Genomic DNA, 27,281 nt, shown 5'->3' with positions numbered 1-27,281 from the left:
GAGTTGTCAGGACACGGAATTCTCTACCAGAAACAGTGTTGGAAGTGCAATCCATAAGTAGCTTTTAAAGGAAAATGGATCAATATTTGAAAAAGAAAAAATTAAAAGGATATAGGGAAAGGGCAGGGGAATGGGACTAAGTGGTTAGCTCTTTCAGATAGCCAGAACAGGCATGACGAGTCAATTGTGCTCCTTTTGTGCTGTAAAATTCTACGATTTTATGTGCGAGGCTGGATAGTAAATGTCGGCAGGCTATTCATCTTTGTGGGTCATTGCAGCTGAGCCTTGTACCGTTCCCACAGTACACACACGTTCCAGCAGAAGCCACCGGATAGCAATTAAGAATGTCAACCCTGACAAACATCAGCAAACTCAGCATAGAACTGGCAATCAAATCTGGAACCCTCCTGGTCTAAGGAAACCAATAGCACACTGGATGTTGCATTTACTGGTGTAATATTTTTAAAAAAAAATTGAAATAGTCATTTCAAAACTAAGGACAGAAAAACAACTTGCCAGGAAATACCTGCACACAGATCCATTGGGATTTGAGTCAAACTTTCCATCTTCTGAGTTCATACACTAGGGTTTTTCACTCCAATTGTTCTCTTGCTCTCTTGAAAAAGCAGCCTCTTGCTCAGGGTATGCTTAATGGTTTAAAATCTTGAGGGAATCTCACTTGACGTCCACACTTTCCAGAGGAGTCACTGGGTAGCGATCAGGACCCCGTTTAAAAAAAAAATTAAATAATTACTGAGAATTCAGATTATTTTTTAACCTTGTATGTGAATATTTTTGTTTTGAACATTGAGGGTTGATGTCAATGTGGGGGTGAGGATCGGGGGGTTAGAGACCTGAGCTGGAGCCTGATACTGTGAAGGGGCTGAAGTAACTGTCGCAAAGATACAGTGACTAAAAGTTGGGGGCTTCATTCCCTGTGAATGTTTACTGAACTCAATAACAACAACTTGCATTTATATTGTGTCTTTAACATAGTAAAATGGCCTAAGGCGATTCACAAGAGTGATTATCAGCTAAATAAGGAGATATCAGGACAGGTGACCAAAAGTTTGTTCAAAGAGGTAGGTTTTAAGGAGTGTCTTAAAGGAGTAGAGAGACAGAGAGGTTTAGGGGGGGAATTCCAGAGCTTAGGGCCTAGGCAGCTGATGGCAGGGCTGCCAATGGCGGAGCGATTAAAATCGGGGATGTGCAAGAGGCAAGAATTGGAGGAGCGCAGAGATCTTGGAGGGTTGTCGGGCTGGAGGAGGTTAGAGAGATAGGGAGGGGCGAGGCCTAGGGAGGGGGGATTTGAAAACAAGGATGAGAATTTTAAAATCAAGGCGTCCCCAGACCGGGAGCAAATATGGGTCAGCGAGCACAGGGGTGATGGGTGAACAGGACTTGGTGCGAGTTAGGATACGGGCAGTAGAGTTTTGGATAAGCTCAAGTTTATGGGAGCTCAGCCAGGAGAGCATTGGACTAGTCGAGTCTAGAGGTAACAAAGGCATTTTTGAAGGTTTCAGCAGCAGATGAACTGAGGTGGGGCGGAGACGGGTGATGTTTCGGAGGTGGAAGCAGGCGGACTTGGTGATGGAGCGGATGTGTGGTCGGAAGCTCACCTTAGGGTCAAAAGGAAGCCAAGGTTGCGAACGGTCTGGTTCACTCTCAGACAGTGGCCAGGGAGAGGGGTGGAGTCGATGGCTAGGGAACGGAGTTTGTGGCGGGGACCGAAGACAATGGCTTCGGTCTTCCCAATATTTAGTTGGAGGAAATTCTTGCTCATTCAGTATTGGATGCCGGACAAGCAGTGTGACAAATGAGACAGTAGAAGGGTCGAGGGAGGTGGTGGTGAGGTAGAGTTGGGTGTCATCAGCGTACATGTGGAACCTGCAGTTGATGTACTCCTTCAGTGACATGGACGATTTAAGAAAATACTCGGCTTAATCAGGAGGGTTCAAACTAGAGCTGGTGGGGCAACTCAGTTCTATTTGTGCTGATATATTTTGTCTTGTTTTATGGGCCTGGAGTTTTGATGAGGACTGTTCTTAATGCATTTACCATGTTGGTGAATAAATCCCAAATTCCATTTTATTGATCCATTTCCCTTTAGAAGCTACTTATGGAATCTGCTTCCGACACTTTCTGGTAGGGGGAATTCCATGTCCGAACAACTCTCTTTGTAAAATAAAATGTTTTCCTAATCTCTCCATTCATTCTTTTGGTGATGATCTTAAATTTATGCCCTCGAGTCACCTACTCACTGAGCAGAACACCAAGATTAGCAATTTGAGATATATGCAAATTAACGGGAGCATGGATTTAAACCATATAGGGTAGGAATTCCACAGGCAATAGAATGTAACGTGAGCACATTCACCGATCGGCATTCCTACTCTTATATATGGCCCATGGGGCTCCGTTGTATGGCATCTGAGTGATCAACAAAGACAAAAGGCTTGTACGCTCCTGAACTAAATCAAAGAAAATAGAAAGACAAACGGACATTCTAATTAACTTTTTTGTAAGAGTTTGACTTCCTCAAAGGCTCTGTGAGTAAGTTCCAAACTGTAAGGTCCCAGGTTCAAGCTCTGGTCTGTGCTGAGTTAGGCAATCTTGGCCAGGGCAGCAGTAGAGTGGTATAGTTGACCAATGTGTGCCCTGACCAGAGAGAGTAGAAATTGAGCAAAGTTCCTGCTCCTGATCACTAAGATGTGATCGTATTGGAAATTGTGCGGGTGCATTCTTGTTCAAGTGTGTTTGTGTGCGTTTGCGTGTTAGCAGGGACTTCCAGCCAACAGCATTCACTGAACAGGAAGTAGTGCAATCAAATTGTATTGAAAATGATTGGGCTGGGTTGGTTGAGTGCACTGCCCAGAGACCAAGAAAGCCCTAGGTTTGATGTCTACACTGTGCTGTAGTTAGGCAACCTTGACCAGGGCAGTAGTTGGTGAGCTACAATTGGACTCAGTACCAAGGTTTCCACTCCTCATTACTATTTAGCAAACCCTGTTGGAAGTGTGGATGTTAAGTGAGGACAGGTTTGGGAGTGCCTGTGAGGCACCCACCCACTGTGGATGAATAGCCAGTGACCACCCTTTGCACATCGCCAAAGTGGTCATTATTTGCATGAAAGCATTGACAGTGAGTGTCAGCAGGCTTTCTGATTGGGAACCTTGGCTGATTTTTCTCCTCTCTAATCCAGCTCACCTCTAACCTAGCACAATGAGGCCAAAAACAGAGCCCCAATCATTTCCCAGCTGAAGTCTGCTAACTCAGCATGGACTGAGGACATGGGCTTTCCTGGTCTGTGTGACACAACTACCCACTCACTGGATGAACTCGCTGACCAATTGGGGGGAGCTCAACTGCACCATCAACGAACCCTTTGGTCACCACTAACTCCTGATAAGGACAGATTGTTGGCTCAGCTTGTGATCTTTCTATTTTTAAACTCTGCTTTTTGCATTTTGTCACAAGATAAATACAGATGAGAGAAGTCAATTCAGCCCATTTTAGCTCATCCATCCAGAGCAAAAAATCCTTGCAGTCCCTCCATCAGGGCATCTAAATGTAACTTGAATAAATCTAAGATTTGTCCTGATCCAAAGTTAACTTCTTTACCCAGAGAGTAAACCACATGGAATAGTTGAGGCAAATAGCAGATGTACATTTAACGGGAAGCTCGATATATACATGAGGGGGAAAGGAATAGAAGGATATACTGATAGGATTAGATGAAGTAGAGTGGGAGGAGGCTCATGTGGAGCATAAACACCGGCAAAGGCCAGCTGGGCCAAATGCTGTGCTGTAAATTCTATGTAATTTTATGATGTTTTTCCTAAATCATCCATTGTTGTTCTGGCCAGTGCCCTTTGTGTTTTGCCTTACCTTGAAGTAGTGCTCTAGTTGTACCTTATTACTGCCATTTAATATCTTGTTTAATATTCTTATAAGGTCTCCTTTCAGCCTCTGAGGCTAAAGAGCCCCAGCTCCTCCAACCTTTCCTTGTAACTCAATCGGCCGACACCTCTGCATTGCGCCCCCCCCACCCCCATGTCTCAATGACTAAAACTGAACGTTGTATTTAAGGGGGGGGGGTCATTTTCAGAGTTCACACTGTTGGCGGGGAGCAGCACACCCGCAAGATATGCAGCCAGCAAGTGAACGTCCCTCCCTACCAGCAGGCTCGCGGACTTGGAAAATTGGCCCGAAGGTGAAGTCTGACCAGAGCAGTGTACAGTATTAGCGTGACATCTTTTCATTTATTGTTGCTCATTTGAAAATCTTAAACAAGTAGTGCCTGATTGTTTGTGAAGATTTAGATTGGGAAATGAACCTGTTAGGGCCAATTTTCCAAGTTTGTGGAAAATCGAGGGCACCACATTTGCGGTGTCCCATTATGTGAGGTAGGGTTGCCAACTCTAGTTGGATGTATTCCTGGAGGCTTCAATCACGTGACCTCCCGTCTCCAACCGCCCCACCTGGTCAAACAGCCTTCCCCCATCCCCCCATCCCCAATATTTTTATAACTAATAAATGAAAGTGTTCAAACAAAATTTTAAAAACCCACCATTTTATTTAATGCCCCGATGACTTTTCTCCCGGAGTTGCACACTGCAGCGTCCAGGAGATTTAATTCTGAGAGACTCCAGGACAACTCTGGAAGGTTGGCAACCCTAATGAGGTCGGTGGGTGAGGCTCCCCATCGGCAACGGGAACTCAGAAAACCTGTCCTTTATAGTAAATAAAAATTATTGTACCCGATTCCTTTGCATGGCGACTGGGATTTTTTTCAGGAGTGCGAGAAACTTGTCAATCAGGAGGAACGTGGGTGTGGGTTAATTAGGAACCTGCCTTGCATGTGAGTAATGTCTGTATAACATACTGCTGCTAGTGTGATATTCTATTCACAACAAAGCCTTTCCTAAGGCACCCGAAAATAATTCATGTAGGATGTGGGATTTAGCAGGAAAGGTATGAATTCAGGAGCATAGCTGTGTTTTGTTATTTTAATCTGGCAGCTCTCTCTCTTTTAAAAAAAAATGCTTTCAGGATGTGGGCAACACTGCACTCGTTACCCATCCTGGTTGTTTGCAACTGAGTGACACTTTGGAGGGTATTAAGAGACAACCATAGTGTGGACTAGAGTCACATATCGCCCAGACCGGGGCAGCAGGTCCCCTTCCCTGAAGGACATTGGTGGAGCAGCTGGGTTTTTTCAACAAGCCAGCAGCTTTCGTAGAAGGGTTGCCAACCCTCCAGGACTGCCCTGGAGTCTCCAGGAATTGAAGATTAATCTCCTGGGCACTGCTGCGAGCAAAACCTGGGAGAAAAATTATTGGGGCCTTTTTAAAAAAAAAAATTACGTTTTTTTCAATTTCTTTGGACACTTCATTTATTAATTATAAAAATATTGGAGATGGGGGGAAAACGTCATCTGACTGGGCGGGGCAGTTGGAGGCGGAAGGTCATGTGATGAAACCTCCTGGAATACATCCAATCAGAGTTGGTAACCATTTATTTTCTGGCGCCAGCCCACAAATGATCAGATTTATTGAATTTTAAAAACTTGCCACAGTAGGATTGGAATTTACAATCTCTGGGTTGCTATTTCAGTAATGTAACCACTACCGTACTCGATTAGAGGCTGCTTTGACTGCACGGATTTCCAACTTCTCCCTCCCTCCAAATTTTCTCCCTGTAAGTTGCACCTTATGCTGAGATAAAGTTTTGCTGGTGTCAGTTGCCGTCCTGTGCCTCAATTAATTGGCTATTGGATGTCAGCCTTGGCTCAGTGGTAGCACTCTTGCCTATATGTCAGAAGGTTGTGAGTTCAAGTCCCACTCCAGGACCTGAGCACATGATTCAGGCTGATACTTCAGCGCAGTACTGAGGAAGTGCTGCACTGTTGGAGGTGCCGTCTTTTGGATGAGATATTAAACCGAGGCCCCGTCTGCCCTCTCGGGTGGACGCAAGACCCCCATGGCACTATTTTGAAGAAGAGCACGGGAGTTCTCCTCGAGTCCTGGCCAACATTTATCCCTCAACCAACATCACTAAAACAGATTATCTGCTCATTTGTATAATTTCTATTTGTGGGAGCTTGCCGTGTGCAAATTCACTGCCAAGTTTCCCTACATTACAGCACTTCAAATACTTAATTGGTGCTTTGGGACGTCCTGAGGTCATGAAAGGTGCTATATAAATGCAAATTCTTTCTTGTACAGTGAGTATTGCAGGCTTTTTGACTGCAGCACAGGGGAGCATCGCAGATGAGCCTGGTCTTAATCCTGTATCACAATCAGCTTCCAGACACGGGCACCCCCAGTTGGATGATAATCGGGAGCAGGAAAATGTGTCAGTTTTCCTGCCCCTTAGATCAGCTAAAACCACGAGACTGAATCTGGTACCTTCCTGATGCGTGCGACAAAGCACGTATTTACTGAGCTAGGAGGACAGCTTAATTGTCTTTTCCTTTTCTGTTCCAGTCATTTTCATGTTCAAAATAATTTTAATTCAGGAATTTTTAATTAATAAAGAATAGATGTGACAAAATAATTCTGATGTGAGACCATGAGCTCTTTGTGGTTCATGATGAATTTAGAGATGATGGTGAATACTAATGCTAGGGAGTTACAGATGTATGCAGGTTTCACTTTCCACATTTGTGCAGCACGAAATGAGGATTACAGATTATAGCCACGTATTTTAGTAGCTCACAGAATGTTACAGCCTATTCGGCCCATCACGTCTGTGCTGGTGTTTTTCTCCATTTACTTTTGAGGGGTGCAGCCAATGGGAGATATGCAGGTCTTTCTTTGTTGCTGCGTAGTGTAACCAACCTAACTTTCGGAGATCCGTGAAAATTTGGGTCCACAAATGTGCCATTGGGTTAAAGGATCCAGTTTGTCACATTTGCACTGGTGATAGCAATTGGGCGCTCGCTTTACATAGCGGGAGTCCGGTGTGACGGGCACCTGAATGTGAAGTGAAAAGGGGGCCAGTGCAGCACAAGGACGATGATCTTCCTCGACAAGTGCAGTCGGAGGTAGGCAGCGGAAAAAATGCCTCTGACAAGTCTACTGGTACAGAACCATTGGAGTTCACAGCACATGTACGGCTTGTCATGTTTGTAATAGCTTTTTGCTAGCGCAATCCAAAACTAATCCACCTGCCCTGCTCTATCTCCATAGCTCTGTATCTTTCTCTGTTTGAAATATTTATCCAATTTTTCCCTGAATGATGCAATGGTCTTTGGCTCAACCGCTCCCTTTGGCAAAGAATTCCATGCTCCAATAACCTTCTGTATAAAGAAGTTTCTCCTAATCTCTCTCTCATAGTAATAGTTTTAAATTGATGACCCTTCATCACTGACTTCCCAGCCAGAGGAAATGTCTTTCCCTATACTCTATTAAAATACCCATAATTTAAAAAATGCCAGTTAAATCTCCACTTAGACTGGGACTATTTCCACTGAAGCAGAGAAGGCTATCATGTCTCTCCTCATAAGTATAATTTCCCTTCCCTGATACCATCTTGCTGAATCTATAGTGTGTGATCTCAGTGGCTTTAACGTCCTTTCTATAATGGATGCTCAAAACTGCATACAGTGTTCTAACTACGGCCTAATCAATAATAAATTTATCATTATTTCCTTATGCTTACATTCTATGCCTTAAAACCTATTTCTTAAAACCAGAGCCAAATTTTTGGCAGTTTTTTGCCATGGACTTGTGTTCACAAGGAACTAAACTGACTCTCAGCTGGCGAATTCAAAGGGAAACAAAGTATAACTTTTTGACTTAACAAAGAGTAGGTATTAGGAGATAGGAAGACACAAGACGGGCCTGGATGAACTGAATGATGTTTTCTTCTGTCGAAGCATCCTGCCCCAGACTCATTTCATTTGGAATCGTTGCAGCCGTCAGCCTGGGCTGGACAGAAAAACACTGGTCATAAAGATGGAAGATGATAACGCACTGCAACATTCCATACTCTGTAATGTTCATTAAAAAAAGGAGATAGCGAACAGTTTAAAGATACAATCTACCTCGGTGTCACTAACTTTTTGTCAAGGGTCTTGCTTGAAGGTTACTCTCAGCAATGCTGCAAATTCCTGCAGCACAGAGCGAGGGGACACAGGTCTGCATCTGTGATGCCTGCGGTTCTCTGATACACTGAGCAGTTCATTTTAAATGTGTCAAGTTGAAGCCAAGCTTTCTCACAGGAAGAAAGAAAGGCAGAACTTGCATTTATGTAGAATCACAGAATGGTTACAGCACAGAAGGAAGCCATTTGGCCCATCGAGCCCATGCCGGCACTTTGTAAGAGCAACCCAGTTGGTCCCATTCCTCTGCTCTTTCCCCGTAGCCCTACAAATTTTTTCCCTTCAAGTATTTATCCAATTCCTTTTTGAAAGCCATGATTGAATCTGCTTCCATCAACCTTTCAGGCAGCGTATTCAAGATTACCTACTCGCTGCGTAAAAAAGTTTTTCCTCATGTTACTTTTGGTTCTTTTGCCAATCACCTTAAATCTGTGTCCTCGGGTTCTTGAACCTTCTGCCAACGGGAACAGTTTCTCTTTATTTACTTTATCTAAACCCTTCATGATTTTGAACGCTTCTATCAAATCTCCTCTTAATCTTCTCTGCTCTAAGGAGAACAACCCCAGCTTCTCCAGTCTATCCACGTAACTGAAGTCCCTCATCCCTGGAACCATTCTAGTAAATCTTTTCTGCACCCTCCCTAAGGCCTTCACATCCTTCCTAAAGTGCGGTGCCCAGAATTGGACATAATACTCTAGCTGTGGCCGAACCAGTGTTTTATAAAGGTTCAACATAACTTCCTTGCTTTTGTACTCTATGCTTCGATTTATAAAGCCCTGGTTCCCTTATGCTGTTTTAACCGCTTTCTCAACCTGCCCTGCCACCTTCAAAGATTTGTGCACATATACCCCCAGGTCTCTCTGTTCCTGCATCCACTTTAGAATTGTACCATTATAAGAACATAAGAACATAAGAAATTGGAGCAGGAGTAGGCCAATCGGCCCCTCGAGCCTGCTCCGCCATTCAATAAGATCATGGCTGATCTGATCCCAACCACAAATCTAAAGAACACAAGAAGTCGGAGCAGGACCCGGCCACATAGCCCCTGGGCCCTCTCCGCCACCCACAGGGCATTGACCGATCCGAACTCAGCTTCATGTCCAATTTCCTGCCCGCTCCCCATAACCCCTAATTCCCTTTACTTCTAGGAAACTGTCTATTTCTGTTTTAAATTTATCTAATGATTTATCTAATGATCTAATTATGGCGCCTTTCACGACCTCAGGATGTTCCAAAGCACTTTACAGCCAATGAAGTACTTTTGAAGTGTAGTCTCTGTTGTAATGTAGGAAACACTGCAGCCAATTTACGTACAGCAAGATCCCACAAACAACAATGTGAGAATGATCAGGTAATCTGTTTTTTTTAGTAATTTTGGTTGAGGGATAAATATTGGTCAGGACACCACGGAGAACACCCCTGAAATTCTGCCATGGGATCTTTTACATCCATCCGAGAGGGTAGACAGGGTCTCAGTTTAACGTCTCATATGAAACACAGCCCCTCTGACAGTGCAGCACTCCCTAAGCACTTCACTAGAGTGTCATCCTGGATTAAGTGTTCAAGTCTCTGGAGTGGGACTTGAACCCACAACCTTCTGACTCAGAGGCGAGAGTGTCACCCACTAAGCCATGGCTGACACCAAGAGTAACCAACTTGGACCTAATAGATACTTCTATTTTAATAAGACCCTTTCACTTGCTGTATGGAAGCTGGGATAACACTATCTCCTGATAGCATTCTCTTCCCTTTTTGCTGAAGAGCAAGAGCAAGCAAGAGAACAGCACAGAATCCCAGCTCGGTCAATATGCCACAGCCGGGCAGGATGTGAAAGGAGGCCCAGAAGCATAAGGAGCAGCATGTCTGTCAACTGTTGGAGGTGAAGGGGAGGCAGGCTATGAGTGGCCCGCAGGCCATACTATGAGTGCAGCTGATCTCGGCCCTGTGTTTCCAAAATGTTCAAAGTCATTATGAAAACTAAACGTGTGCTCAACAACAACATCTTGCGTTTATATTGCACCTTTATCGTAGTAAAACCATCCCAAGGCGCTTCATAGGAGCAATTATCAAACAAAATTTGACACCGAGCCACATAAGGAGATATTAGGGTAGGTGACCAAAAGCTTGGTCAAAGAGGTAGGTTTTAAGGAGAGTCTTAAAGAAGGAGCGAGGTAGAAAGGTGGAGAGGTTTAGGAAGGGAATTCTAGAGCTTAGAGCCTAGGTAGCTGAAGGCACGACCGCCAATGGTGCACTGATTAAAATCAAGGATACGCAAGAGGCCAGAATTGGAGGAGCGCAGAGATCTCGGAGTGTAACGACCAGTGACCCTGCTTTGGCTCTGTGGAATTTTTAAAGGTGACAGCACCCTTTTAAGAAATCCTTTGTTAATAAAGCAAACAATACAGATGGACTAAAATTAATTGTTATCAGCTTGAGTTTTAATATCTTTAAAGTATTTGGTTAATAGGCAAGTGGTTAAAGACACAAGACCCCACAATTATTTTTTATATCTGGAGCACTCATTAAAATAGTAAGCTTCCGTTCAAAAAAAAATGAAGTTAATCTTCAAGATCTGATTTCAAAGAATAAAAATATGGAAGTGGCAATCTGAAACAGACAGAAAACGCTGATAATACACAGCTTGGAGGAAGGGAAGATTTCCTATGTGTGTAGTGAAAATGTAAATGTGTTTTCATAAACAGAGGAATCTCCCACCCACCCCTCTCCACCTCCCTTACCCCGACCCCCAAAGTCAGTCTGAGAGAGAAAAGATGGGCAAGTGCTTTGGGATGTAGATTTCATCAGAAGTGGGAGGGCTCCAGGAGGCTGCTTACAGGACCGACCAAGACAAAGAAGAGGGGAGACCAGCAAGTAGCAATCGTCGGCAGGAATTTCCACGGGGTTCTCCCGCTCTGCCGATCTTCCGCCAAAGTTACAGCGGTGGAGCGGGAGAATCCCCAAGGAAATTCAAAAGCAATTAGCATGTTTAAGCCCCCCCAATTCCAGGGGCCAGGGTGGGGGTGGGGGGCGGTGGGTAGGGGGAAGATGTTATCTAGGGGCAGGCAGTAATGGAATTTGGGGTAGAACCCGATTAGGCTGAGTCCCTACTCGTTTTCACTGTGTCGAGAAAAACCACTGGAAGCGGGGACTGGTACATAATTCATATTGGTGAATGTATGATGAAGCCATGGAAATGAGGGAACTACATTTATTTCCTGTCATTTGTCCCATATCAATGCTCCAGGGTTGCCTATGTGTTCCAGGCATCCAGAATTGGCAAGGGCCCCAAGGAAAGGCGTTAAAATTTAAAAGGTCGGGACATTTAAAAGAAAACATTTATTGCTGTTCCCATGGCCCACTTACACTGCAGCAAGGAAGGTGTCGCAGAGAAATCCCACCCTCCCATCTGAGGTGGGCACGCCACCAGTGCCCTAAATGGCACCAGTACCCATCCGCAATATGTAAATAAACATAACCCCGGGATATAAGTTCAGGTTGGAGTTCATCCATGGTGCGGCCAGATTACCCCCACCACACCCCCCCCAACATTTCTGCATTGTGCGCTCAATCTATTCTTCTCCCTCCCTCGTTGTTTTGGTCAGTCCTTCAAAGGAGTTTCTCCGGTCTCACTACTTCTCATAAAGGACTCACCTGAAACTTTCAGCTTTTCTCCATCAGATTCTGCCCGAGCTGCTGTGTATTTCCAACATATTTTGCTTTTTTTTATATAATAAGTAGACCATAGTCCTTTGTTTATGAATCGCTATGACTACACCTGCCCTCAACAAATGTAAGGAAGCCCCTGACTTCACATTGAAAGTTGTAGTTCAGCAGCCGATGAAGGAGGCAAAGTATTTGTTTTTTTAATCTCTCTCCTGAAGATGTTGCCTGCTGGCTGAGACACTGATCCATGGGTACCAGTCAGTCTCTGATACCTCACCCTGCCAAGCCTTCATAGTCCGTGTCTATTCAACTGGAGGGCATTACAGCTGAGCCCAATCCTGTCTTTATCTAACTACCACACTGACACTTGAAGCAGGGGTTATTCGATAGCAATGAGGAGTGAGAACCCTGACCAATGTTTGCCCTCTCTCTAAGCCAGGGGCACTGCGTCCAACTGTAGCACCCCATCCCACCATCTCAGCTGAGATCGGCTAACCCAAGGGGATCGAAACTCCTGGTTTTTATGGCTCAGCCACTCACTGGATGAACTCACTAAACTATTGCAGGAGCCACTAATTTAATGCTATTTTCATGTTGTTGTCTTTTGGAAGCTTTTTCAGGGCTTCATTATTTTTGAGGTTTGGAAGAAAAAAAACATTGCAATCTATGGGGTCATGCAGCATGAAATTGCCTTTCTCAGTAGGCTGTTTAACCTATCCCTCTCTGGGGTGATGTAGACTTTGTGAGAGCTGACTAACTGCAGGCTCTGGCTCATCTCTTCCCTCAACTTCCAGAGCCCCATCTCCTGAGAATTCTCTTAATATATTTTATATTTTACCAGTCTCTGTTACAATGTCATAGGTTAAAAGGTTGATATTGGTGCCGTTCCTATCAGTGAAACACTAGAGAAACGATTTGATCCTCAACTCCATTTAGGATTTTTTTTTAGTGAAAGCCACTCAGTCATTTAGCAATAGTTTATGTCTTTTGCAATATGTTGCAAAATCACTTCAGATTGCCTTGTTCTTGTAAAAAGCTTTTAGCACCTTATTGTAAAAACAATTTGACATTTGCCTGTAGCCATTTTGTCTCTCTCCACTAGTTTACAGTTTAACCCTTCATTCTGGTGTGGAATGTCTTGAGGCTGGTACTAAACCGTATGATTTTCTTTTAGCCTCCAGTAATCTATATAGTCTTAAACCCCTATTATTGATGATTTAAAGTTTGATTTGCTTCTTTGATTTGAATTTTGAATGTACCATGCTCTGCGCAGACCACACTTTTTTGAGTAGTATGTCCAGTTCTGGCCACTGCAAAGGCGATTTTCAAAACCTGGGGAGAAGAGCCATGAGACCGATTCCTAGCTTCAGAGGACTGAGTTATAAGGAAAGGCTGGAGTATCTTGGCTTTTTCCATCTTGAAAAGAGATAACCGAGAACCGAAATTATGTAGGAAATAGCAAACAATAGAGAATAAGTAAATCTGAACACTACATCAATTTAAACTGTAAGAGTAGGACAATGGGGCACATGTTCAAACTATTGAAAAGAAAATTTATGACTGATGTGAGAAAGTTCGTCGCACATCGTACAAAGAGTGATCAGCATGTGGGATGGACTTCTGGGCAGGGTTGTGCAGCAAAAAACAATGGAACTATTTAAGAAACAGTTGGATGCAGTGATGGGAGACTGTAGGGTCTTTCTGGATGGATGAGTTAGGATCAGCTGATGGACCTCCTCATTTGTCTCTTTATCTTGAAAAGCGCAATGTCTTAGCAGAACTGAAGAGTGGCTCGATACCTCCTGGAGGAGAATGTTGGAGACAAACCCTGCTTCGACTGAGAGTTGGAATTTCCTGCCTTGAGTGACATTCATGTTCAGTTCATTTCACGTAACTGCTTCTACCGGAAGTGGTTGTGTGTCATCCTGGCTGTGAGTGCTGGATCATTCCTTCCTTATTAATATCACTGGATCCAAGCATGGGGGGGCATCACAGCCGTGCTCACCCCGTATAGACAGTGCCTTCACCCAATGAACTATTGGAGAAAGCTGAAATCTCTTAAAAAATGAATCACTAAGCTCTGCCGATGTCTCAGTTGATAAACCTGTTGCCTAATGTGAAACAACAGCAACTTGCATTTAAACAGCGCCTTCTCAAGTTGCTTCATATAGGACAGCGCAAACATTGAGTAGGAATGGAAGTGTCAGGAGAGATGACTGAAGGCACCATTGGTAACATCGGTTTTAAGGAGGCTTTTAAAGGTGGGGAGAGAAGTTGCAAGGCAGTGAGATTTAGGGAAGCAGCTCCAGGGAGTAGGACTGAGATGGCTTAAAATGCACTGCCCCTGAAAGAGGAATGGTGGGTAGGAGGATGTACAGGAGGCGAGAATCAGAGGATTTTAGGACATGGGCTGGAATAGAGGGCTGGAAAGTGAGTCATACAGATCAGAAGTTCCCACGTTCAGTTTTGTAATCTGTGCTGTACTATCTGAACTCAGTTGGGGCAGCGGTAGAGGGTGCCACAAAATGGCCTCAATGTCTCTGGAGCTGGGGTGGGAGGGGGGGTAAATCAAGCCAAGTATCCAACTCTTGATCACTATCCAAAACCTCGACTGAAAAATGCACGTGTGTGGATGTCGGGTGAGGAGAAGATCGGGTTCAAGTCGAACAACCCCTGTTGGTCATCATCTAGGCTCTCACGTGAGAATTGGGCACTTGGCTGAGGTACCGGTTTAAGGGTTGCTGGTGTCCATGGAACTGTATTCCAACATGTCAGTGCCTCCGGGAGAGCAGTGGAGAAAACTGAGGGAAAAATAAATGAATTACTGTCGTTCATAGTATGCAGTTGCTCGACATTGTTTGGTTGGTGCCCCTGCATTGGACATTACTGGATTAACTAGATCTTGAATTAATATTCTGTGTGTGATTTGACAGTGTTTAAAGGTCGATAACCTTTGTCTAATAACCCGCCTTCATTAGTTCATAGCCAATTGTCATTACCTGTCTGCTACGGTGAGGAATTGCATTCAAAGAGCAGCGTAGCTGCACATTACTTGGGTGATGCGGTTTGTTCACAACCTGCACCCCTCCCCGCTTAAAGATAATCAATATGGCTGTCGTTTATCAATAATGGAGATCGCTAGTAAAACAAGCTGCATGATGGTGTATTTTGCTAATGTGCTGTAACACTTTCCAATATGTTTAAAGATTGTATCTTAAGAACGGTTCCTTTCTATGTTTGATAAAAATCTGTTGACTAGGTAAATAGTTTGGATCCTCTTGTGCTTGTATTACATGAAAGTGTGCAGCTCACTGGCAGTCTACAGTTGGGAGAGAAATACTGATCTCGCTGTAACCACTGTCACGCGATACCTGAGCCAGGCAGGTCCGCAGTACTTCAGGGTGCTGGTAATGACTGACTAGCCAGCCTGGCTCACTAATAGAACCTAGAGGGTTGGACCTGTGACTGGAGGTGGGGGGGATTCTTCCAACTCGGCTCCAGATGAACCTGCAAACCAACGCCGCATGGGGTAGAATGGTCCTGGCTAGACAAGTGGCGGGAAGCTTTCCTGGGCTCTTGTGCTGCACAGTTTTGGCTGGTTAAACTCCAGCAATACCACTGCACAAACTTGGGAGTCCCTAAGCCATGGCTCCTGCTGGCCTGCACATTAGCTCTCTGGGCTTTAGAATCATAGAAGTTACAACATGGAAACAGGCCCTTCGGCCCAACATGTCCATGTCGCCCAGTTTATACCACTAAGCTAGTCCCAATTGCCTGCACTTGGCCCATATCCCTCGATACCCATCTTCCCCATGTAACTGTCCAAATGCTTTTTAAAAGACAAAATTGTACCCGCCTCTACTACTGCCTCTGGCAGCTCGTTCCAGACACTCACCACCCTTTGAGTGAAAAAATTGCCCCTCTGGATCCTTTTGTATCTCTCCCCTCTCACCTTAAATCTGTGCCCCCTCGTTATAGACTCCCCTACCTTTGGGAAAAGATTTTGACTATCGACCTTATCTATGCCCCTCATGCTTTGTTAAGCATGGTCTTTCCCTATGGTGGGGAGGGGAGAGTGCTCACCCTGCATCGAGCTAACTGAAACTCTACCTGTGTGGATCCCTCTTTACCTTGGGTTGGAGACTCGTAATAAGTTTCTGCACATGCCAGGCAGCCAGCCGACCAAAAAAAGATGCATCAGCTTTATTACGCTGTGGGCCATGTTGTGCCACTTCCTCTGTGCCACATTCTGGTAACGTATTAAATATATACTATAAAAAAAACACAAATAGCTGATCGGGAGACTTGGGTTTACATAGAATGTACAGCACAGAAACAGGCCTTTCGTCCCAACTGGTCTGTGCCAGCGTTCATACTCCACACCAGCCTCCTCCCACCGCACTTCATCTAACTCTATCAGCATATCCTTCTGTTCCTTTCTCCCTCATGTGTTTATCTAGCACCCCTTAAATGCATCTATGTTATTTGCCTCAACTACTCCATGTGGTAGTGAGTTCCACATTCTAACCACTCTCTGGGTAAAGAAGTTTCTCCTGAATTCTTCATTGGATTTATTAGTGACTATCTTATATTTATAGCCCCTAGTTTTGGTCTCCCCAACAAGTGGAAACATTTTCTCTACGTCTACCCTCGTGAAACTCTTCATAATCTTAAAGACCTCTGATAGGTCATTCCTCAGCCTCCTCTCTTCTGGAGAAAAGAGCCCCAGCCTGTTCAATCTTACCTGATAGTTCTAACCTCTCAGTTCTGGTATCGTCCTAGTAAAAGGTTATTTAAATTCAGGTGGGGGTGGGGGAAGGGGAGGTTCTGCATGTTACTTATGAATTCCTTGTCTTTATCTCTCCATTACTCTAATACAACTATATAAATCAGTGTCAGTCATCTGTTATCCTTGATATAATTTGTTGCCAACCATCTGGTGTCCTGTGTGTTACTTGGTCCCAATTGTCTGGTGTCTTGCATGATACACAATGCAAACTGTCTGGTACTCTGTGTGTAACTCACTGCCAGACACCTGGTGTCCTGCGTGTAACTCATTACCAGGCAAATGGTGTCCTGCGTGTAACTCATTACCAGGCAAATGGTGTCCTGCATGTAACTCATTACCAGACTCTGGTGACCTGTATATAACTGACAAACAAACATCTAGTGCACTGTATATAACTCAATGCCAGAGTCTGTGTATAACTCTCTTGCCAGCTATTCAATGCCCTGTGTATAACTCACTGCCAGACTCTGGTGTTCTGTGTATAACTCACTGCCAGACTCTGATGTTCTGTGTGTAACTCACTGCCAGACTCTGGTGCCCTGTGTGTAACTCACTGCCAGACTCTGGTGCCCTGTGTGTAACTCACTGCCAGACTCTGGTGCCCTGTGTGTAACTCACTGCCAGCCATCTGGTGTCTTCTGTATAACTCTCTTGCCCTATGTAACTCCTTGCCCGCTATCTAATGCCCTGCGTGTAACTCACTGCCAACTATCTGTTATCCTACTTATAATACACTACGATCTAGTGCCCCGTGTAACTGATTGCCAGCCATCTAATGCCCATGTAACTGTATATAACTCACCGCTAGTTCTCTAATGCCCTGTGTATAACTCACTGCTAGTTCTCTAATGCCCTGTGTATAACTCACTGCTAGTTCTCTAATGCCCTGTGTATAACTCACTGCTTGTTCTCTAATGCCCTGTGTATAACTCACTGCTTGTTCTCTAATGCCCTGTGTATAACTCATTGCCAGCAGTCTGTTCTCCAAGTATAAACCTAGAGCTTAGCATCAGCCGTCCATTATCTCTTATATCACACTGCAAGCCAGCTACTATCCTGTAGAAAACTCACTGCTTGCTGTCTTGATGTGAATTGAAGATAGAAGTTTGAAGTAACCATGAGACAGTTTCCCCAATTGTGCTCATTACCCATTGTGGCACAGATCCATACAGACTAGGAAGATCCCTGGTCTGTGCCAAGTGACAGTTGGGGCACTGCAATTGGCCTAAGAGCCCCTGGACCTTGAAGGGGAAAACTCAGCCAGGGTCACTGCTCCTGATCGCTATCCAGCGACCCTTGTTAGGATATCAAGTAAGAACTGGGTTGGACTCGGCGGTGATGCCTTTTTGGTTGGATAGTCTGCCAACAATCACTGTGGAGAGAAAGGGCAAAGAATAGCATAGCAATTGTGGATTATATATATCATAAAACATATGGTTAACTGAGCATAGAATCATAGAAAGGTTACAGCACGAAAGGAGGCCATTTGGCCCATCGAGCCCACGCCGGCTCTATGCAAGAGCAATCCAGCCAATCCCACTCCCCGCCCTATCTCCGTAGCCCTGCAAACTTTTTCCTTTCAAGTACTTATCCAGGTCCCTTTTGAAGGACACGATTGAATGTGCCTCCACTACCGCCTTTTGAAAGTCCATATACACCACATCAACTGCATTGCCCTCATCTACTCTCTCTGTTACCGCATCAAAAAACTCTATCGGGTTAGATATAAGAACATAAAATAATCTGGAATAAGAAAAGGCCAATTCTGTTTTAAAAACATAAGAGCTCAAGAAATAGGAGCAGGAGTGGGCCATCCGGCCCCTCGAGCCTGCTCCGCCATTCGACAAGATCATGGCTGATCTTCTATCTCAATGCTATTTTCCTGCATTATCCCCATATCCCTTGATGCCTTTAATATCTAGAAATCCATCGATCTCTGTTTTGAATGTACTCAATGACTGAGCCTCCACAGCCCTCTGGGGTAGAGAATTCCAAAGATTCACCACCCTCTGAGTGAAGAAATTTCTCCTCATCTCAGTCTTAAATGGCCCACCCTTTATTCTGAGACTGTGACCCCTGGTTCTAGATTCCCCAGCCAGGGGAAACATCCTCCCTGCATCTACCCTGTCGAGCCCTGTAAGAATTTTGTATGTTTCAATGAGATCACCTTTCATCCTTCTAAACTCTAGAGAATACAGGCCTAGTCTACTCAATCTCTCCTCATATGACAATCCCGCCATCCCAGGAATCAGTCTGGTGAACCTTTGCTGCACTCCCTCTATGGCAAGTATATCCTTCCTTAGGTAAGGAGACCAAAATTGTACACAATAATCCAGGTGCGGTCTCACCAAGGCCCTATATAATTGCAGTAAGACATCTTTACTCCTGTACTCAAATCCTTTCGTAATAAAGGCCAACATAGTATTTGCCTTCCGAATTGCTTGCTGCACCTGCATGTTAGCTTTCAGTGACTCATATATAAGGACACCCAGGTCCCTTTGAACATCAACATTTCCCAATCTCTCACCATTTAAGAAATACTCTGCATTTCTGTTTTTCCTACCAAAGTGGATAACTTCACATTTTTCCACATTATATTCCATCTGCCATGTTCTTGCCCACTCACTTAGCCTTTTTTCATGAACTCTGCTCCATCCATTTAATCTCCTGAGAGAAAGTTCTGTATAAAAACTCCCTGATCCCCAAAGGTTGTTAAGCAAATTTCTGGAATATTCATTCCTCCTCCAAATCTCCACTGTTCAATGCTGGCCTGCTGCCCCTCCATAGTAAATATTCTGTCTGCACAGGTGACACTCCCCCAGCATCCCCCCCCCCCCCCCACCAACTTATGTCCCATCTCAGAATATTATTGAGAGGATGTACATACATTTATCTGGCCTCAACTGTACGACACAGAATTTCCAATCTGAGGAAAATGTTACAAAGGAAGATCTTGCATTTCTATTGTGCCTTTCATGACCTCAGGGCGTCCCAAAGTGCATTATGGCCAATTACGTACTTTTTGAGTGTAGTCACTATTGTAATGTAGAGGAACGTGGCAACCAATTTGCGCACAGCAAGCTCCCACAAACAGCAATGAAATAAGCGACTAGATCATCTGCTTTAGCTGTTGATTGAGGGATAGATCTTGGCCGGGGCGTTGGGAGAACTCCCCTACTCTTCTTCGAATAGTGCCGTAGGATCTTTAAAGTCCACCTGAGAGGGCAGACCAATGGTTTGACGTCTCTTCCGAAAGACGTCACCTCTGACAGTGCAGCGCCCCCCCAGTACTGCAGTGGAGTGTCAGCCTAGATTTTGTGCTGACGTCTCTGGAGTGGGACTTGCAACCAATGAGGCAAGGTTGATACTTTATGAGGGTGAAGGTGGAGCAGAGCGCTGGAGGTTTGAAGTTCAGTCACATTATACAGGAAGGTAGCGATCTAGATGACCTAAGGTGCAATATTTGGCATATCGAGCACTCTGAAATGCATGGAAGTGTAAAAGTTTAGAGTGGGAAGGTCTGTGGAGCATTTTTATTTCCTCAAATTAATAAAATCTACATTCTTCGGAATTCTCTTGCATGACCCCTGTAATTGAGGTGTGGATAGGTGGAGATGGTTGTTTCTGATCCTACATATCCCTATATTCCAAAAAAAAACTGGGACATATGGGGGAGGGGGTGTTGGATTATTTGAAGTTTACCTAGTGATACATCATGGGGAACTATGGCCTCCTAGATTCTGCTTCAGTGCATTCGGGAGTCAGGGGCAAAGCTCCCAGAATTTTTCCTGAAATTGGTCACAGGTTACTTTTTGCCTCTCCCAGGAGTTGGCCTTACGAACATCTGGGGAGCGGATGCCCATGGTGGCACCATCCAATGATGGTCTATTCTCACCTTTCCTTTCATATATTTCTAAACACCTTTGCCTTATGGAATGAAATGTCAGTGCTATGTGATTTTTTTATACCATATTTCTGTTCCTCTAGGCTGTGCCTTCCTCACATACTGTGCGAGAGAATCTGCTATCAAGGCGCAGAATGCATTACACGAGCAGAAGACACTGCCCGGGGTAAGTGTGACCCGTTGCTCAATACATTTATATTATCTCTCCTTTCTCCCCCCACCACCCCCACCCCGCTGTTTGTTTGTTTTTGCAGTTTAAACCCGGATTCTGACACTTTTGTAAATGTAGGTTAACAGACCTTAACCAGCTCCACCACTTGTTTACAGCCGAGTGTGGCTTGAATATGTATTTTCCTGGAGGCTCCATTGTAATTAATGTAAAGTAGGCGTCCCTCAGGGATAATTTTAGTCTGGGTAACTGCAGGAGATTATGATTAAAGGGCTGTTTTGAGGCCAACTGCTTTTCCTTTTTATTAGCTTCGCAACTTTTCAGTGCGACCAATTTGCGATCAATTTAGCATTGTATGTGCAAAACTATAGGGATTCTCACTTGTTTATGATTCGATTTCAACCCGAGTCCCTGGTCAGTGGATGGCTGGATCTGCAGCCTCTCCACAGTAAGCAAACCAATCTCAATCGTACCGCAAATGTTGACACTTGCCTTACACAACTAGTCATTGTGCTCCAAAAATAATTCACTGTGCGTAGCGCCTTGAGATGTTTTGACAAAGTGATGAGGGTCTGCATATAAATGCAAATGTCTCTTTTTTTTCTTTTCCTAATGAGCAAAAGAGCTTGAGCTCCATACTGGGAGATTGAATTCACAATCTGGGCTGACACTCCAGCGAAGTAGTGAGGGTGTGCTTGCACTGTCAGTGTGCCATCCTTCAGATAAGAATTTAAACCAAGGAACCATCTGCCTGTTCTGGTAGATTTTAAAGATCCCACGCAGGCAGTTTTCCTGGTGTCCTGGCCAATATTTCTTTCTCACCCAACACAACCAAAAAAAAAAATCCCCCCCCCCCCCCCAAGATTAACTGGTTATGTGTCTCAGTGCTGTTTGTGGGATCTTGCTAAATGGCGGCCAAGTGCAATAAGAAGTCATTGAATTTCAAAGTAATTTGTTGTCTGTGAAGCTCTTTGTGACGATTCTGAGAGATGTGTTAAGGTGCTGTATAAGTGCAAGTCTTTATTTAAGCTTTCCATTGCTTATAACTGCTATGAATCAAGTTTCCCTTTTTTCCAATAGATTTAACCACTAGTTAGATTACTAGTAGAAGTCGATTCTGTCTATCAGAGTCTTGGTAATTTGTGAACTGGGACACTCCATGGTGGAATAATGGGATATAAATACAGGCCGACCACTTGCAGCCCCCGTTCGTGCCATACCCTAGAAAACAGTTGATTGCAGAAACTGCACAATAATCTACGGCGGCCAAGGTGGATTATAGGGAGATTTCAGACAGACAGCAGTTTATCGAGTCCCAGCGCTAGCAGAGCAAACGGGGGTTGGAAAAGATGATGTCAGCATGAAAAGTGGATGGTTTCCCTGAGTTCTGGAATTCTGTCCCTAAACTTCTCCATCTCCTCTTTTAAGACACTCCTTAAAACCTGCCTCTTTGACCAAGCTTTTGGTCACCTGTCCTAATACCTCCTTATGTGGCTTGGTTTCAAATTTTGTCTGATTACGCTCCTGTGAAGTGCCTTGGGACGTTTTGCTAGGTTAGGAACATAGGAACATAGGAACAGGAGTAGGCCATTCAGCCCCTCGTGCCTGCTCCGCCATTTGATAAGATCATGGCTGATCTGTGATCTATCTCCATATACCTGCCTTTGGCCCATATCCCTTAATACCTTTGGTTGCCAAAAAGCTATCTATCTCACATTTAAATTTAGCAATTGAGCTAGTATCAATTGCCGTTTGCGGAAGAGAGTTCCAAACTTCTACCACCCTTTGTGTGTAGAAATGTTTTCTAATCTCGCTCCTGAAAGGTCTGGCTCTAATTTTTAGACTGTGCCCCCTACTCCTAGAATTCCCAACCAGCAGAAATAGTTTCTCTCTATCCACCCTATCCGTTCCCCTTAATATCTTATAAACTTCGATCAGATCACCCCTTAACCTTCGAAACTCCAGAGAATACAACCCCAATTTGTGTAATCTCTCCTCGTAACTTAACCCTTGAAGTCCGGGTATCATTCTAGTAAACCTACGCTGCACTCCCTCCAAGGTTAAAGGCACTTTATAAATGCAAGTTGTTGTTGTTGGTTGACAACTATGGATATAGGTTTGCTTTGTAATTCCACCCCGACCTTTGGTACATCCTTGATCTAATACAAGAGGGGTGGAGGGATTTAGTTCTCTTGTTGCAATGATAAAAGCTGCGCACTCTCGTGCTCGACAAATGTTTTTCCAAAAAAAGGGAAAAAAAAACATAAAGTTCTATGATTGGTTAGTAGACACAATGATTTCACTTCCTGTCCCTGTTGCCAGTGCTGTGGTGCTACAAACCCTCTGGCTATGTGTCAGCCATGGTTCAGTAGGTAGCATTCTCGCCTCTGACTTATGAAGGTTGTGAGCCCAAGTCCCACTCCAGTGACTTCAGCATATAATCTAGGCTGACGCTCCATTGCAGTACTGAGGGAGTGCTGCACTGTCCGAGGTCCTGTCTTTTGGATGAAATGTTAAACTGAGGCCCCGTCTGTCCTCTCAGGTGGTCGTAAAAGATTCCATGGTGCTATTTCGAAGAAGTGCAGGGGAGTTCTCCTCGCTGTTTCTGGGACCTTGCTGTGTGCAAATTGGCTGCTGTGTTTCCCTACATTACAACAGTGACTATACTTCATTGGTTATAAACGCTTTGGGACTTCCTGAGGTTGTGCAGCTGCTATATAAATGCTAGTCTTTTTTCAGCATTTAAGTAACAGCAACCCTACTTAAAAACTTCCCCAGTTGGTGATTAACACCAATTTAAAGTTTTCAACCTGCTCTGTCATGCATCAACAATGTCGTTAATACGATGTCCTCTCCTGCTGTCAATTTATTGAAGTGCTCACCCCAATGGCTCAGCAAATTTATCTAATCAGGTGCTGATCCATATAGACAAAGAAGGTCCTACACTTCATCTCTTGTCTGCGATGAATTAGCTTGGTTGGAAACTGGGGTTCTACAATTGACCTCAGCATGTTAAGAAAAGTTGGCCAGAGTTCTCACTCCTGATCACTATCTGTGTGTGTGTGTTTGGATATTAAATGAAGGCCGGATCAGACTTGCCTGTTATGGCCAGGTAGCTTGCTGATACCTACCGTTGAGGCTCACTCATGAAGAGTGGCCAATTAGGCGAGGTATGGAAGAGCAGAGAGTCAAAACCTTCAGGGAAGGAGAAAGGGAGAAAAATATTTAGGAAAAAAAATCTGTGAAGCCTATAGAAGTTAAATGAGGGCCGTGTATACTTAATGTCAAGGTGAATCTGCTACTTTGGGATCCTTTAACTTTATGGGGGAGAAATTGGACCTCGTTGTCCCCATTTTTTGGGGTGCAAAACGGGGGCAAAAAGGTCCAATTTTGTTGGGCTGTGTCCTGCTCCCCAAGGGCATCTGAAATACATTTGACGCCATTTTGACTGGTGCGGCTGCCTTAAACAGGCGTTCGGCTCCATGCACATGCTAATGAGAGGCCTAGCGCCTTTTTAAAGACCCTTCTTGAAAATTGGCCGGCACTGAATGGAGTATGGGGCAGGCATGCTCTGCTCAGATTTTCCTGTTCTTGCTGCAGCACAGCCAGTGGTCCTTAAAGGGGCTGCTGGAAGCCAAACAACAAAAAGGTTAGTTTCTTCTTTTTAACTTATCTTCACCTTGTGCCAGGAGGAGGAGGAGCATTGATGAGGCTCGAGGCCCAATTTCGGACGCGTCTTGGGCTTCTGGTGCATGCCCCGAGCTGCTGGGACCAGTAAAGAAACAAAAGATGACATTGTAAATGGCGTTGGCAGAACCATTACCAGTGCCTGCTGTCCAAAAAAAATAGGATCAGTGGTTATGGTTTGAAGTTATTGAAATCAATGTTAATCAATGATTTCCAGCATTTGCAGGATTTTGATTTTGATGTAGAGATTCTGGAATTTTGTTTAATTTAATTTAATTTTGGAGGTGAGCGGGGAGAATCTGTGGAGAACCTTTACTCAGGAGACGAACTGGGCTGGGTTGGGTACAAGATTGCGCACGGAAGGAGCAAGCTTGATAAGCCGAGTAGCCTTTCTTCATTATGCTGCCCCAGGAAACTGTGGAAGCTACATCATTAAATAAATTTAAAACAGAAATAGACAGTTTCCTAGAAGTAAAGGGAATTAGGGGTTACGGGGAGCGGGCAGGAAATTGGACATGAAGCTGAGTTCGGATCGGTCAAGGCCCTGTGGGTGGCGGAGCGGGCCCAGGGGCTGAGTGGCCGGGTCCTGCTCCTACTTCTTGTGTTCTTTAGATTTGAGGTTAGGATCAGATCAGCCATGATCTTATTGAATGGCGGAGCAGGCTCGAGGGGCCGAATGGCCTACTCCTGCTCCTATTTCTTATGTTCTTATGTTCTTATTTCATGCTTTCTTATGTTCTTAAGTTGTCTGAGACTTGCCTACTTGTGATGAAAGGAGAAGAGCTCAAATGCTGGAAACGGAACTAAAAACAGAACATTTTTGGATATAGACCCTTTGTTGGAACCCGGAACCTTAACCCATCTCTTCTCTTTACAGAGGCCGATGGACATGGTGTGCTTTTCCTGTTTTTAAAATCACTGGCCCACTTGTTACAGGGCAAGATTGACAATGCAATATTCTTTACTTTCCTACTGCCATCTCCCTGGCCCCTTTGCCCCGCACAGTGTAACAAGCCGGCTGGCAGAGGGCAGACAAAACTCGTCAGGACTGAGGCTGACAGATCGTGGTACCGGGCAGTCCTGGGACTCGAACCAGCGACCCCCATGTCTAAAACAAAGCCAGTGATCCCACCTCTAAAACAGGGGTTCTCACCACCCAAGCTCTGCCACCTAATGTTTAGCTTCCACCATTTGCACCATTTTGAAGCCAGGTTCTTGGTCCATGAATGGTGATGGTTTTTTAGATGAAACTCCTTTCTTCCATTATGGACGCTCATCTGAGAAAGTCTTATGCGGCTGTCTGAAGGGACTCTCAAAATGTCCTTTAATTATTCTTGAGAAGTATTCTAGGACACTGCCAGATATAAATCAGCCCTCGAGGCTATGAAATGGCCTTTGCAGCTTTTGAAAATCTACATCTTTCCATCCTATAATATCTGCGAAAAATTATTTTATATATACACTTGCAATGTTGCATATAATGAGAACTAACGACAAATTTCAGGGCCCTTGAGAACATTATCACGTCCAAGTCACACATCATCCTGACCTAGACATAGCTCGCCGTCCCTTCATTGCTGCTGGGTCAAAATCCTGGAATTCCCCACCTAACACCATAGTGGGAGCTCCATTACCACAAGTACTGCAGCAGTTCAAGGAGAAGTCCCACCAGCACCTTCTCACGGTAACTAGGGATGGGCAATCAAATGTGGCCTTGCCAGCACTGCCCACATACCGAGAGCAAATTTTAAAAAAATTGCATTGTTGTCAGTTAATAATAATTTTTTTAATATGGGTGTAAAAATGTTGCTGCTGTCTTAGGACTAATGCGGACAACTAATTTTTTTTTGTTATTGAGACCTAGCTGAGGATCATAGTGTATGATGACACCAAAATTGGAAAAAGGAAGGCGAGAACACAGGCTAAACCAAGTTAGTAATTGTGAGGCAACGGCAAGTTTAGGTTTTGACAGCCTTAGGTTGTAAGAGGAAGGGAAGACTGATGGAGGTAAAGAGCTCCACCTGATTTGAGATCCTGGGAAAGAATGAGTGAAAGTAGGAGATGATGTGATGAACCTTGATTTCAATAGAGTGAGGACTCAGGGAGGAGAAAGAGTGTGTCGGATGGCATATTTGTAACTTAGGAGGAGTAAGAGTAAGGAAAGTTCAAAGGAGCAATGGCCATAGTAGTATGGGTAAAATAGAGAAACACACAAAAGTTGCGATGGAGAAAGAGAGTGAGGTTGAAGATGGTAAGAGGAGGATTGGGTTTCTTTCTTCTATCCTGTCTAGAAGTTTAGAGAGATTGGAGAAGAGCTTCCCAAAGCTTGGGAGTAGAATCTACATCTGCATTAACACAGAGGCACGATGTGGGCAAACAGTAATAAACCAAAAAGCAGACAGTGGCATAACTCTGTGGGTAAGAATCTGTCAGTGAGGAACTCTGTAGGCAAATACCATCCAATGCCCACAGGGATACCACTCCCTTCACCACCGGCACACTGTGGCTGCAGTGTGTACTATCCACAGGATGCACTGCAGCAACTCGCCAAGGCTTCTTCGACAGCACCTCCCAAACCCGCGACCTCTACCACCTAGAAGGACAAGAGCAGCAGGCACATGGGAATAACATCACCTGCACGTTCCCCTCCAAGTCACACACCATCCCGACTTGGAAATATTTCGCTGTTCCTTCATCGTCGCTGGGTCAAAATCCTGGAGCTCCCTTCCTAACAGCACTGTGGGAGAACCTTCACCACACGGACTGCAGCGGTTCAAGAAGGCGGCTCACCACCACCTTCTCAAGGGCAATTAGGGATGGGCAATAAATGCTGGCCTCGCCAGCGACGCCCACATCCCATGAACGATTAATAAAAAAAAATACCATCTCCTTTAACATTACTACAAAATCTCTCGTAGATTTACTTTCTTTGCCGGGTAAGAAAACTCCCAGTTTATTTTCC

At 44.5% G+C, this 27,281-nt stretch overlaps 1 protein-coding gene across 2 annotated transcripts in view; it reads left to right on the top strand.

The window, feature by feature from the left end:
• The window catches only part of LOC137299580 (CUGBP Elav-like family member 4), a 314,894-nt gene that overhangs the window by 9,535 nt on the left and 278,078 nt on the right, over positions 1 to 27,281 (top strand). For both annotated transcript variants that reach the window (XM_067968429.1, XM_067968428.1), the window contains exon 2: positions 20,547 to 20,629. In XM_067968429.1, coding sequence (XP_067824530.1) covers positions 20,547 to 20,629 — 83 coding nt within the window. The remainder of the gene's footprint in view (positions 1 to 20,546; positions 20,630 to 27,281) is intronic.

This window comes from Heptranchias perlo, chromosome 29 (assembly GCF_035084215.1).
Source record: "Heptranchias perlo isolate sHepPer1 chromosome 29, sHepPer1.hap1, whole genome shotgun sequence".
NCBI lineage: Eukaryota > Metazoa > Chordata > Chondrichthyes > Hexanchiformes > Hexanchidae > Heptranchias > Heptranchias perlo.
The sequence above is the reverse complement of the archived record's forward strand: the minus strand, read 5'-3'. Positions and strand labels throughout refer to the sequence as shown.